Raw genomic sequence first — 14494 nt, 5'->3', positions numbered from 1 at the left:
GGTCCACAGCGCCAGCCCGTTCCGTCCCGCCAGCCGATTTCCGTTCCATGCAGCCTGCCGCCTGATGCCGTGGCGGCAGGGGCTGCCGCCTCGCACCGTGGCGGCAGGTGCCACGTGTCGCCTGGCGCGCCTGCCGCCACGGCCGAGGGGGTCTTTTTTGTCAAATCATCTCAGAGGGGGTCTTTTCTGGCAATTCGATTGCGCAGGTGATCTCTTTCGATAAAAAATCCCAAGTTGGATAACGACCATCGTCCTCGACTAGGCTGCGCGTGCTAGGTCTCCGTGGAGATTTCCTCGACTTTTCTTGTCTCATGCGGCTCGATCTGCCGTTTGTTTACGTGCCTGCAGCCTGCAGGTCGAGTGCTGTGTTCTGGCTGAACACAACACTCGACACTTGGACAGCGACCTGCGCAGCTATGCTCTCGCTAGTCTGGACGATGAAAACGCTAGCTTGCGGCCGGGTGGCCTTGGTTTATCTTTTGTTTCTTCCACATAGCATTCGGTTAACTGGAGATATATATATATATACAGGATGTCTGCGGATATACTTTAGGGGAGAATCCCGAGAACACCGGATTCACCAACAAGGCACCAAGCAGCTGTATATTGTAGTGGGCTCGCTGGAGTCGAGTCGACGACCCGTGCGTGTGTGGCAGTGTTCGTTTCGCTCCTGCTGTAATGGCGAATGTCGCCGAGCACCGCGTACAGATTCCAGCACCCTAGTGATAGTGTCATTTGGCAACCTTCAGATTCCAGCAGCAGTATTGCGCATCGTGCTGGGACTCTTGGGCGGCCTTAAAGTCGATGACCACTATAAGGAAAACGTAGGGGACATGAAAAATCTTGTGCCATCTCTCTACATCTTTTATGGGATGCTGATTGGCCAAGGAATACTCTATACCATTGCCGGCATACTTGAGATTTTTTCATTCGTCTTACGGAGATCACTAGCCCGCCAGGCTGGATTTAGTGGTCCCCAAGGAGTGGAATATGTCAATTCATACTATGCATATGTCTTCAACAAATGCATGAAAGGGGCTGTGCTTGCTCCAGAGAAGACTAGCCTCATCACATTTGCAGTGGATTCTTTAAATTCAGACTCACCCAAGAAGCAGCTCTCTGGGCTTAAGATGTTGCACAAGGTTCTGAAAAAGGAGATCTTCAGGACTAAAGCTATATCAGAACTTACCACCTCCACGAATACAGTGGCCTGCTTGGTTAACATACTGGGCTGGACAAGTGAAAGGGATAAAGATGTTAGATTATTTGCCACAAAGGTCTTTGCTGAGCTCGCAGATAACCTCCGAATCGTCTCTGTCCCTGGGGCAATGCAGCTCATAGGCTCACTTTTGGACACTGCCCACAAATCGAAAGAAAGGGATCCTCTAGGCATTGATAGCCCTGAGCCAAAACAAGATAACTTGATTCAGCAAATTGGTGGAAATGAACAGAGCTCCCGGGTGATTAAATGGTTGAAGAAGACGGCAAAATATTGTTTGATTCCGAGGGATGAGCCATGTAACATGGATGAACCAAAGCCCCATATATTCAGATTCTGGAAACAGTCTGATGCAAAGGAGGAGCCATCAAAAGATCAAGATCTCCTCCCGGTACTGGGCATGTTAATCCTTGACAAGCTTGCTAGCTTTGATCTCGAGAATTGTATAGAAATCTGCAGAGACCCTGGTCTAACCACAAAGGTTATAGAGTTCACAAGCAATAGACCCAACATGACATATAGTAATGAGACACACAAGACACTGCTGAAACGTTCATCACTGAAGCTACTTTGCAGACTTGCAAAGACTAAAGGGAAAATTGGTGTAACTTTGCGTCAGAATATTTTAGAACATCCCTTCCTTTTGAGCAATCTTGTGGAGATCTTGGATAACAATGATAGCAGCCATGAACTGAGGGAGCTCACAACAGAACTCATTAAGAACATTGCCATGGAGGAAAATATAAAGGAGGAGATCGGACGCATCCCAGTGATCATTAGCAGGTTGATGGATGCATTTCTCAGCCAAAGTGCTCTCTCAAGAACAGATTCAGCTCAGTTGCTACAAATGACCTCCGGGCAAGCATTGGCAGTTCTGGCAATGGAGAGTGCGAACAACTGCTTAATTATGTTAGCGGAACCACACTCATTCATCAAGGAACTCACAGTTATGATCCATGGTGACAGGTACAGGTACGTAGCTTCGAGCCTGTTGCAGAATATGTGTGTGCATGTTCGACCTGAGCTTGGCAGCTCGGACCTGAAGGAAATCTCCTACATTCTGAGAGAGGTGAGCCCTGCAAATATAGGCTATATGTGCAATATTAGAGGCGGATATTGTAACTTACTCCAGGCAGTTATATTTACGCATGCTAGTGCAACAATTTCTTTCTCCTACATTTAAGCTACTACTCAAGTAAATAGATGGCAAATATAATCAATTGTCACTTCTATATTGTTGTACACAACACAACTAAATAAATGCCAATATATTTGAAGTTTAACCATGGCTTACATAGCTTAACTATTTCCACTACAGGTGCTGGAAGGAATAATGGATGCAGAAGGGACTGAACTGGAGGTCCTTGTTGGCCTTAGTTCACAAATATGTAATGTCATTCCTGTCGATTTTGCACGAGAACTAGAGCATGGTCAGATCAAGGAAAGATTTATGAAGAGGCTAGTCGATGCACTTAACTCAAATATGATACCTACTGCTCATTGTCCCGGAATCAGAAGGGCGATAGTTGAACATACCATATGCATGATGGAGTGTAATCCTGAGTACGCCAGCTGTTTCAAGGAATGTTGGATGATGGAAGCACTGCTAATGGTGGAGCGCACACCTTCAAGGGCTGAAAAGTACAGGTTCTTCTCGGGTGATGCAGGACTCATGGAGCACAACGTACCTATTTCTGCGCTTGTGGCTAGAGCAAAAGAACTGATGGGCCGTGGGTAGATATGAGGCATCAGCGGTGTCACCTGAACATGTATTCAGATGGTATTGTACTACTGGCCAATACTGGGAGTGTGAGACTTGTAGACTCAATTTGCTTACCATAGTAGTGAGCTACTCATTGCAATCCAAGGAGATCCCATGAAATTGGAGTTGATATTAAGCTGTGTTGACAAGTCGACATTGTCCTGCCATGATGATGACACCTCAAATAATGCCTATGTTTAGTGTTGCAAGACCATGCATACGTGGAAGATGATGAATCTGCTTTGCGATTGAAAATGAAATGTTGCGCATTCTCGTTTTTTTGCGAGGAAGTTACGCATTATCAGGGTGTGAGGTTCTGTAACACCAACTCACGGGCTTCTAAATTTTAAGCCTTACAACGGGGGTTGTTTGGCACCAGTGAATGGTGTGGCGATTGAGTACTCACCAGTCACAAATCACCCACTGCAGTCCATATCCCAAACGCTCATTAAGTTCATCCTGCTGATTTCCCAAATACTCCCTCCGTCCGAAAATACTTGTCATCAAAATGAATAGAAGGGAATGTATCTAAATGTATTTTAGTTCTACATACATCCTTTTTTGTCCATTTTGATGACAAGTATTTTCGGACGGAGGGAGTAGATGGCACTGATCCTGACAAAGAACCATGCAATTTGATCATGGATGGAGGGGAGCTTAGCAAAATCTATTTTAACTAAGAATCCGCCACGTAGTAGGATGGTAAATTTTTTTGGTTTACTCGAACACCACAAATATTGAAATTTCTGCTTCCTAAAACGTGGCAATTAACTGAACTACTACAAAGTGCCCATCTCCAATGAACTGAAACGATGTATGCGTACGATGTGCTTCCCGGATTGTCAGAGCAGGCGAGATCAGTCGGAGATAAGAAGGATTAGTTAGAGGCGAGAAGGCGAGAGTGCACCTGTCAAATCAGAAAGGGCTCAAAGCTGGGACGCGACTTCCACACGGCCCCGCGATTCGTATCCCTGCCAGAGAGGCTGGTCGCGCGCCGCGTCCGGCTCATCGGGGCGCCCGTCGCCGGCCGCCGCCGCTTAGGAAAAATCGGCGAGAATGGATCACCCTACAGCCGTGAGTGTTAGGATTATTTTTTGACGGGTTGTTGGGATTTTCTTTTTCCTACGGGGAACGAACGTGTGTCGAGCTGCTCCCTGGTGGTCGCCGTCGCGCCCTGGCCGTGAGTGCGCGCGTTTTGTTAGTTTGGAAGAGAAAAATCACGGACGTCCATACATATCGATGTCTTCGAAAGCCTTGGTGAAAAGCCCTGCACCAATCATACCATTTTTGTACCCAAACTTGTTGGACATCGAATTTGAGACATTATTGTACTAGACTTATTTGCATATGCTATGTATAGATGATTTGTGCTTTTTTTTCTAAACTTTGATGAATATCAGCTAGTTTGCATGAGTTTCGTCTGCTAAGTCAAAACCCAATTTGAAATGTATGCAGTTAGCGTTGGATGGTCAGCTCCGGCATCCATGTTTCCGAGAGCAGATTTGTAGGTCAGCCTTGAAAATGCGCTTACAAAGTTGCAGGCCTAGAGTACGTGGGAGACTCCAGTCCACGGCGTGCACGCGATGGCCATGTGGAATCTTTGTGACTTGGACCATTCGCCGGCTCGAGAGCACCAAGTACTGCGTCGCCTTTTAGATGACTAGTTGGATAACGACCATCGTCCTCGACTAGGCTGTGCGTGCTAGGTCTCCGTGGAGATTTCCTCGACTTTTCTTGTCTCATGCGGCTCGATCTGCCGTTTGTTTACGTGCCTGCAGCCTGCAGGTCGAGTGTTCTGGCTGAACACAACACTCGACACTTGGACAGCGACATGCGCAGGCGCAGCTATGCTCTCGCTAGTCTGGACGATGAAAACGCTAGCTCGCGGCCGGCTGGCCTTTGGTTTATCTTTTGTTTCTTCCACATAGCATTCGGTTAACTGGAGATATATATATATACAGGATGTCTGCGGATATACTTTAGGGGAGAATCCCGAGAACACCGGATTCACCAACAAGGCACCAAGCAGCTGTAGATTGTGGGCTCACTGGAGTCGAGTCGACGACCCGTGCGTGTGTGGTAGTGTTCGTTTCGCTGCTGCTGTAATGGCGAACGTCACGGAGCACCGCGTACAGATGCCGGCGGATCCCCCCGCTCGCAAGGCCGCCGCGGCGCCGGAGATGGGGCTGAATCGCTTCATTCTCTTCGTCGTGCTGATCGAGAGGCTTGGCAATGCCTTGGGCACGCTGGCCTTCACGTGGGCGACCGTCGTCCTGCTCGGCGGCTATCCCAGCGACCTCCGCACGGATTTTTGGGTCTCGACGGCCACAATTTTTCTAGAAGCCTTGAGGTGAGTATGCAAAATAAACTCTGCCGTTACTTCCTATTGGATTTGTGTTTGGACTTGTAGCTAGCGTAAGCTTAGGCGTTTAAGTTAACCATGTGTCATGGTCTTTATCAAGTGCAAAAACCCTCATGTTTGCGCCGCGTGCATGTAGTCACGTATGTAAGACGGTCATGATCAACATCACGCTTTTATTTCGTCGGCGCGGATCTTACCACACTTCTCTATTCCGACTAACCTCTAGGTCGATGTGCTAGACTGTACAGGCCATCGGCTTCATATGTCTAACCTTAGAAGAATTTGTTCCAGTGCAACCATATATGTTCAACCTCGTGCTATACCATCCCAGCACATCATTGTGCATTGCTTGACGTCCAGTAGAACATGATCTCCACATCACGCTCCAGACTCATATGAGCTTTATGAGCACGTCAATCACCTGAGGACAAGCAATCACAACACGACACCGTCATATCATCAACAACAATTGTGTGCCCTTATCGGCATCTGTAGGATCGTGATTATGTTCTAGATGCGGGTGAATACACAATAATAAATTTGACCTTTTAGTTGGTCAATTTTAGCCTTTCTACCTCTAGTTGCTTAGGACAGCCTAAACAAGCAAGTCACAAAAGAGTAATAGCGCGGAAGTGAAACTTGCAAGTAGTAGAGAGATAGGGAAAATGAACTGCAAACACAGCATGACAAATGCAATGATGTTTTCCTGAGATTTTGATTGTTGGCAAAATCATGCTCCTTGCTGGTGAAGGTTCGAATACAAAGTTTTGCCCAAATGTTAACGTGTGGCACGATGTAACATCACCCTGACGTTTTGTGCACTAAAGTTGTCATCCGGAAAAAAAAAATTAAACTTGTCATCCAAACAGAAAATTGCCATACTTTATAACTAAAGTTGCCATCCTCTTGTATAAACTTGCCATCAAAAAACATTAGGACGAAATTGCTTCATGCCACACTTGTGGCATTTATCAGGGTCCAAGTTTTAAGCACACCAAGGCCTCAACAAGGCCGATCACAAAGGTCCCACAAAGCCCCTTGCCGACCTATGCCACCATGGCTTGGTACGACCAAGTTCAAAGCCTAACTCAGGATTGATCATCACGAAGAAGGCAATCGGTGCTACTGAGAGATAGCAAATTTGTTCGAAGGGGCATACAAGTGACAGATCCGAGTGGCTACACACAAGAGACACCATGATCTACCCAGGTACGAGCCCTCTGGGAGGAGGTAACACCCAGCTCCAGCTATGGAGGATGCATTGCACTGTATGTCAAATCACGGAGGGAGTACAAAGTAGTAGTGCTACTTTTTGCACTCATAGATCAAAATATATTTTTTTGTGCGGATCACAAATAAATGTATTCTATATGAAATTTTGCAACTTTGTAGTACTATTCCACATATACGTGTGGGATTCTATTAAATACGTATTTTTGTATAGAACCATTCGAGTTTTCGAAATCTAGAGACCACTGGAAATCGGGATTCAAAAGCAATTAGCGGACCGGACATGGACATAACATGCCCATCACTCAATCAGATATTATTGTTCCATAGACTAAAAACAAAAGATATTATATATTGTTCCAAAGCAGATATGATTTCCCATTTTGCAAAGGGCCCAGAATGTGGGTTGCAAGCCTGCAAATTAGGTGATTTTTATCCTTGGCAAGCCGATCAAAACCATCTGAAATACTTTATTTCTCTAATCTGAAATACTTTAAACAACTGTATTTTTTTTTCAAGTTTTCACGTTGGACACTAGAAGACTAGAGCTCTACCAAAATCTTGTCAAGTACTCTACGGTCCCAAATTTCACAGCTGTCAGTTCAATTTTGAATTTTTGATACAAGCATGCCGCAATCCAATTGTTGATTGTATATTTTCTTTTTTTTTCTAACTATACCATATACAAATGTACTTCAGGATGTTTGGCCACAGTAACAGGCTGGATTACCAATTTTTCTTCCGCACGAGAGGTGCTTTCAGGTCTCTTGGCTGGAACGGGGTGATCTTGCTCATATATCACTTCAATGTTCTGTTTAGCATTGATGATGTATGGGCCAAATATGAAGCAATACACATACTGACTTTGTCAGTGGCAGTACTTGTGATTGGCGCAATTCTATGTCCAGAAGCTGCAATCCCACTGCGCCCCACGATATCATTATGGGGCCCAATGGTTGCAATCCTACTGCTTTGTCCCTCTCTATTGTATAGGGGCGATGAAGATCTCAACATTCAAAGATTCAGCTCCATTGCCAAGTGCATAGTATTCTTGGTACTATTTGTGGTAGTGCTCCTACTCACAATCAGCAGGCTGCGGTTCCCAGGTACCATCAAGCTAGCAGATCGGGCTCTTGGCAGCAAAATAGCATTTTGGCATCGAGTTATTCCAAACTTGTGCATGTTTGCTGCGGCAGTCATGTTGATGTTCTCCAATAATGTTTACACAAAACTTGGGATTATCGTATTCAACATATTTGCTCTAATTATAATGTCATTTGGCAACCTCCAGATTCCAGCAGCAGCGTTGCGCATTGGGCTGGCAGTGTGGCGTCTTATATATATACCACAAGACTACTATAGTGACAATGAACAAGGCGATAAGACGAACCTTATGCGATCTCTCCAAATCTTTTATGTGATGGTGCTTGGTCAAGGAATACTCTATATTGTTGCTGGCATCTTGGATATCTTCTCATTCATTCTACGAAGATCCCTGATCCGTCGTATTGGATTTAGAGGTCCCCCAGGAGTGCAATATGTCAATTTGTACTATGCATATACCTTCGACAGATGCATGGAAGGTGCTATGCTTGCTCCAAAAAAGACCAACCTCATTACATTTGCAATCGATTCTTTAAAGTCAGACTCAGCCAAGATGCAACTCTATGGGCTTAAGATGCTACACAGCTTTCTGAAAAAGGAGCCCCTAAAGACTCAAGCCATATCAGAACTCACCACTTACACAAAGACAGTGACCTGCTTGATCAACATGTTGGGCTGGACAAGTGAAGTGGATAAGGATATTAGATCATTTGCTGCGAAGGTCACAGCCGAGCTCGCTGATTACCTTCGAGTTATCCCTATCCCTGGGGCGGTGAAGCTCATAGCCTCACTTTTGGACATTGTTCATGAAGAGAATATAAAGAATCCTCTTTTGGACATTCTTAGCATTGAGCCACAACAAGATAACGTGATTCAGCAAGTTCGCAGGAACAAGCAGACCTCCCCAGTGCTTAAATGGTTGAAACAGATGGCACTATACTGTTTGATTCCGAGAGAGGAGCCAGCTAACATAGATGAACAAAACATCCATATACTTAGATGCTGGAGACAGATTACAAAACGTTGGTCTGTTCCAGAGGAGGAGCCATCAACCGACCCGGATCTCCTCCCTGTACAGGGCATGTTGATTCTTGAAAAGCTTGCTAGCTTTGATCTGGATAACTGTATAGAAATCAACAAAGCAACTGGCCTCATCTCAAAGATTGTAGAGTTCACAAGCAACAATATTGACATGACAAATATTAGTGAGACACACAAGACACAGCTGAAACGTTCATCGCTGAAGCTGCTGGCAAGACTTGCGAGTACTAAAGGGAAATTTGGTGTAACTTTGCGTCAGAAAATTGCAGAAAATCCCTTCCTTTGGAGCAACCTTACAGAAATCTGGGATGAGGGTGGGAGCAGCCAAGAACTTAGGATGGGAGCAGCAGAACTCCTTAGAAACCTTGCCGTGGATGAAAATATAAAGGAGGAGATTGGGCACACCCGAGTAATCATTAGCAGGTTGGTGCATGCATTTGTCAGCAAAGGTGCACAGCTAAGTACAGATTCAGATCGGTTGCTACAAATGATCGCTGGGCAAGCACTAGCATTACTGGCAATGGAGAGTGAAAATAACTGTCTGATTATGTTAGCGGAACCAGGTTATGAATTCATGAAGGAACTCGCAGTTATGATCCAGGGTGAGAGGTACAGGTATGTAGCATCAAGCCTGTTGCAGAGTATATATGTGTATGATCGAAGTGAGATTCACAAATCAAACCTGAAAGAAGTCTCCTACATTTTGCGACGGGTGAGCCCTTCAAATTTAAACTAGAAGTGCAATGTTCGAGGCGGATTGTCCAACTTAATTTTTACACATGTTCTTGTAACCCTTTCTTTCTCACAATGTTTGGTGGAAAATTAGCACATACTCCCTCCGTTCCAAAACAAAGTGTCGTGCTTTTAGTTCAAATTTGAACTAAAACCACGACACTTATTTTGAAAAGGAGGGAGTACTTTTTTTTCTAACTGTGGACATCTCTTTGCAAGTGTGCATGCAAATGCATATAGGTGTTTGCTCTTAGTATTGATGGAAGTTTTATTTTCATGCCATGATATTTAGTAATCTGAATGTTCAAGATTCGGGTGGGCACTCCGAATCCGATGGTTCAGGCTGCAGAAAATAGAGGCCTCGTAACCATGGGCTGGATTACCCATCCAGGCTCCACAAAATGCTCAAGCGTTGTTCCGTGTTGCTGTGGAGACTTTTATTGGCAATGGGCAACACCATGTTCTGGTCTGATCCCTGGTTGCAGGGTAGAACAATTGCTAAGTTGGCTCCAAACCTATTCAAGCGGATCTCTAAAAGAGTGGTTCTCGGATCTCCTTCTGGTTGGGACGATTGGTCAGGCTATGGCAGGCTGTTCCACTCTTTCCCTACTCGATTCTCCTTCGCTAGGAGCAAAGGCTGCACTGTTGATACGCAATTTGTCGATGGTCGCTGGGCTATACAGCTGCACCTTAACCTTTACACCATGGCAATGCATGAGCTGCAGATTCTTCTCAACAACCTAGAAAACATTGAGCCAGTTGCCACACGCAGTGACCATAGGTCCCCGTCGCTGACAGACTCAGAGGTGACCACTACTTATTTCTGCAGAGTCTTGACATTCAGAGGGATTTCCTGGCCACACGCCGCTATGTCTGGTATCATATCATTCTATCAAAACATTGGATCTTTTTGTGGCTTGCTTTTCGGGGACGGCTGAACACCAGAGATAATATGCCTAGGAAGAATTGGCATGCTATTGCCCCTTGATGGCTGCGATCTCTGCCGGTATCTGAGTTTATCTCTAACATCTTGCTGTGTTGCCAGGCTTCGCGGCACTCTGGACGAAGGCCAAGGTGCCTGATCTTGCTCCCAGTTCGATCGACGTGTGTGACTTTGTGCATTCCAGGGAAGCAAGAAGAAAAAGGCCATCTATGGCACATATTCATTGCCGCATGTGCAGTAACAGTAAGGAGCGCCAGGAACGCGTGTGTATTCTGCAGGAAAGTTTGGACTGACACGTATGTTGCCGCATCAGCCTCAGACACCCTCAGGCTTTGGAGCTTCCGAGCCAAGAGCCAGGAAGATAAACTAACTCTCACACAGTGGCCAGTCGTTTCTCTTAATCCTCTTCCCGTCTACCTATTCGGTTTTCTGTTTCTATTTTCTTTCAGAGGCATGGGTATGGCCAGCTGCACAGGTTGTGCGGCACTCACATTGCTTATCATGTAATTGACCTTTGGTCATCCAGGCCTTTTTTGGCCTGTTTTGAAATATATAAGGTAGAGAATGCTCTACCTTTTACTTCCAAAAGAAAAAAGACTTGTCAAGCATCGGACTATTGCGCCAGCTTTGAATAATCGCAGATTGTTGCGGGCATTAAAGGAGCTCTCATTGTACAAGTCCTAATTGGATACTTGCATATTTGGGGCATGGTGGGCGGTCTGATCCTTCAACAAGAAATTCCTGACCAGCACCGATGGCGGCTCACACAGTCGGGCTCATATTCCAGCAAGTCTTCTTACAATGCTTTCTTCCTCGGGTCTATCAGATTTGCGCCTTGGAAAAGCTGGGCTCCTTTGAGTAGTAAGTTTTTTTATTTGGCTTGCCATCAATAACCGTTGTTGGAGGACTACCACACCCTGTGGCCTGCCCTCTTTGTGATCAGGCGGAAGAGTCAATGCAACACATCCTTGTGTTGTGCATTTTCGCTCGACAGGTTTGGTCGTCAATTCTCCAAAGGCTTGGCTTGGCTGCCCTTGCCCCCCAGCTTACTGCAGTTAGCTTCTCAAGCTGGTGGTTCAGTGCAAGCAAAAGAGTCCCCAAGGAATTCCAGAAAGGGCTTAATTTTCTCATCATCTTAGGCGTTTGGGAGATTTCGAAGCATAGGAACCATTGTGCATTTAATGGAGCTAGCCCATGTGTCTTCTTGGTTTTACAGGCTGCAGCAAATGAGAGTGCGCTATGGTGTTTGGCTTGTGCCCGGGGACTCCGCGAGCTGCTCTTAAGGTCGCTCACCCAGGACTCTTAGTCCACCCCCTGGGCATCCCGATCATGTGCTTCTGTTTGTGTGGCGTTTCTTTGCTAGTTTCTTCAGGGTCTGTGGGTGTTGCGTGTGTGTTTCATGTGGTTGGAGCAGGGGTCTTTCTGCCCCCTCTCTGTTCTTTTCTCTATCTTAATGACATGATACACAGCTCTTCTGCATGTTCTAAAAAATGGTAAAACAACAAAATAAATAAATTGCATCAACATGGATTACCACTTAACTAAAAAGATGCAAATACTACTAATTTTTAATCATAGCTTACACAACTTAGTTATTTCCACTACAGGTGATGGAAGGAATAATGGATGCAGAAGGTGCGGAACTAGAGGTCCTTGTTGGCCTTAGTTCACAAATATGTAATGTCATTCCTGAAGACTTTGCGCGAGAGCTTGAGCACGGTCAGATTAAGGAAAGATTTATAAAGAGACTTGTCAATGCACTTAACTCAAATATGATACCCAATGCTCATTATCCTGGCATCAGGAGGGTGATAGTTGAACATGCCATATACATGATGGAATTCAATCTGGTCAACGCTAGCTGTTTCAAGAACTGTCAGATGATGGAAGCACTGTTAATGGTAGAGCGTAAACCTTCAAAGGCTGAAAACTACAGGCTCTTCTTGGGTGATGCAGGACTCATGAAGCACAGCATACCTCTATCCGCTCTTGTGGCTAGAGCAAAAGAGCTGATGGGCCATTAATAGCTACGAGGCATCAGAAGTGTCAGCTGAGCATGCATTTAGAAGATATTCTACTACTGGTCTATACTGGGACTCACCATTTGCTCGCCAGAGTGGTGAGTTATCCATTGCAATCCAAGGAGATCCCATGAAACTTGACAAGTAGACATTGTGTGCCAAGACACGATGCGGGTAACTTAAATAATGGCTGTGTTAGTGCTGTAGGATCATGGATATATGAAAGATGATAAATCTGCTTTGTGAATAAATTTGAAATGTCATGGTAGTTGTGCATTGTCGGGGTGTGAGGCTTCAACACCAACTCATCGTATTTTTAATTTTATGCCTTATGACGGCTACTGTGTGGCACTAGTAAATGGTGTGGTAATTGAGCACTCACGAGGCAACCACTTCAGTCCAGATCCTAAAGAACCATCCACTTTAGTCATGGACGCGAGGGGTCTTACCACAAACGATTTTAAACTAAGAACGCACTATGTAGTATAGCACGCTAACATTTGTCGTTTACTCGAAACCAGAAAATTTCTGCTTCCTACTAGATCAGAAATTGGCCATTAACTGAACACTACAGAGTACCCATCTCATAGAACCACGAACTGACGAACTGAACAGACCTATGTCTACAATGCATAGCCCGATTTGAGAAGAGTTAGCACCAGGCCGCTTCCAGGTTCGTCAGACCCCCGGAGCTCCGGCGGCACTCAGCCTCAGGCCGGAGATCAATCGGAGACAAAAAGGGGATTATTAACCGGAGGCGAGAAGGCGAGTGCACCTGTCGAATTAGAAGGGGCTCAAAGCTGGGACTCCACACCGCCGAGCAATTCGTAGCCCTTCCGGAGAGCCGGAGGCGCGCCGCATCCGGCTCATCGGCGCGGCCGTCGCTGCCGGCCACTGCTTTGAAAAATATCGGCGAGGAGGAGGAAGCCCCGTACAGTGATGCGTCTTTTTTTTCTCCTTTTTTTTTGAAGGGTATATCTTTTTAGGGGTAAGGCCGAACAGGGGAGGAGCCGTATGTGCCGAGCCGTTTGGGCCCCTCTGCGCACGCGTAAGCCAGTCACGCGGCCCATTTTAATGCCGTCCATTCAAAACCTGCGCGCGCTTCTTTGTCTTCGGAAGATTCACGGCCGTCCATCCGTATGGCTCCAACTTTCAAGCTTTGATTTTTTATTTTATTTTTTGCGAATAATTCAAGTTTTGATGGAAAAAACACTAGACAATGGTGATGTGCTGAAGACCTGAAGTTCGTCGAATACAAACGGTCAAGATATGTAAACTGATGTCACGACATTGCAATTGATGTGGCTAACCAACGTAGACGAAAAAACCACCTCTTTGTGCTGGAGGGCTCTGATGGACCTGTCTACTCTACTAGGGATATGTTGGAGGTAGCTACTGACTTTTATAAAATGTTTTTTGGTTTTAAACCAAGACCTAACATCCACCTGGGCAACCATTTTTGGTCTGCGGATGAGCTTGTTACTGATGCTGAAAATGAGTTATTAGAGAAACCTTTTTCGGAGGAGGAAATCAAGGAGGCTATCATGGGATCGCATGACAGTGGTGCTCCTGGGCCCGATGGACTATCTTTTTTATTTTAGTGTGGGACCCTAGACTTTATGGCCTTGATGAGAGACTTTGAGTGTGGGACCCTAGACATCCAAAGACTCAACTACTCTATCGTTACTCCTATTCCCAAAAAGCCTGACGCCAGACACATGAGGAAGTTCAGGCCCATTTGCCTGAGTAATTGCTCTATAAAAATATTTAGTAAAGCCATGACCAACAGGGTCTCCCTTTGGGGCAGAGATTGTTATCTCCTTGTCAGACCGCCTTTGTACGAGGTAGATTCATCCTGGAGAGTGTAGTTACGGCACATGAAGCTATACATGAGGTCCACAAATCGGGTAAACCGGGGGTTGTCCTCAAAACAGACTACGAGAAAGCATATGACCGAGTTAACTGGGATTCTAGTTGAAATGTTAAAATCTCGAGGGTTTGGGAGCAAATGGATAGGGTGGATTTTATCCATTTTACAGCAGAGTTCTTTTTGTGTCAAAATAAATGGCGTGCTTGGACC

At 45.5% G+C, this 14494-nt stretch overlaps 2 protein-coding genes and 1 long non-coding RNA gene across 3 annotated transcripts; 2 read left to right on the top strand and 1 right to left on the bottom strand.

Annotated features, from left to right (window-relative positions):
* The first annotated feature begins 723 nt into the window (after window positions 1–723).
* On the top strand, window positions 724–2957 carry LOC119360705. The gene is made up of 2 exons (XM_037626230.1): window positions 724–2288; window positions 2538–2957. Exons 1-2 carry the CDS (start codon window positions 834–836, stop codon window positions 2955–2957), a joined length of 1875 nt encoding a protein of 624 aa, XP_037482127.1. The 5' UTR covers window positions 724–833.
* A 2544-nt stretch (window positions 2958–5501) lies between these two features.
* LOC119362700 lies at window positions 5502–13371 on the bottom strand. The gene is made up of 2 exons (XR_005173610.1): window positions 13190–13371; window positions 5502–5764 (listed from the first exon to the last, which is right to left on the bottom strand). It is a non-coding gene; the product is annotated as an uncharacterized LOC119362700 (long non-coding RNA).
* Window positions 8342–13178, top strand: LOC119362698. The gene is made up of 2 exons (XM_037627940.1): window positions 8342–9430; window positions 12001–13178. The coding sequence occupies exons 1-2, from the start codon at window positions 8345–8347 to the stop codon at window positions 12415–12417; spliced, it is 1503 nt and encodes a 500-aa protein (XP_037483837.1). The 5' UTR covers window positions 8342–8344; the 3' UTR covers window positions 12418–13178.
* Window positions 13372–14494: the final 1123 nt, after the last annotated feature.

Source organism: Triticum dicoccoides, chromosome 2B (assembly GCF_002162155.2).
Source record: "Triticum dicoccoides isolate Atlit2015 ecotype Zavitan chromosome 2B, WEW_v2.0, whole genome shotgun sequence".
Lineage (NCBI taxonomy): Eukaryota > Viridiplantae > Streptophyta > Magnoliopsida > Poales > Poaceae > Triticum > Triticum dicoccoides.
Note: the sequence above shows the minus strand (reverse complement) of the source record. Positions and strands in the feature narration are given on the sequence as shown.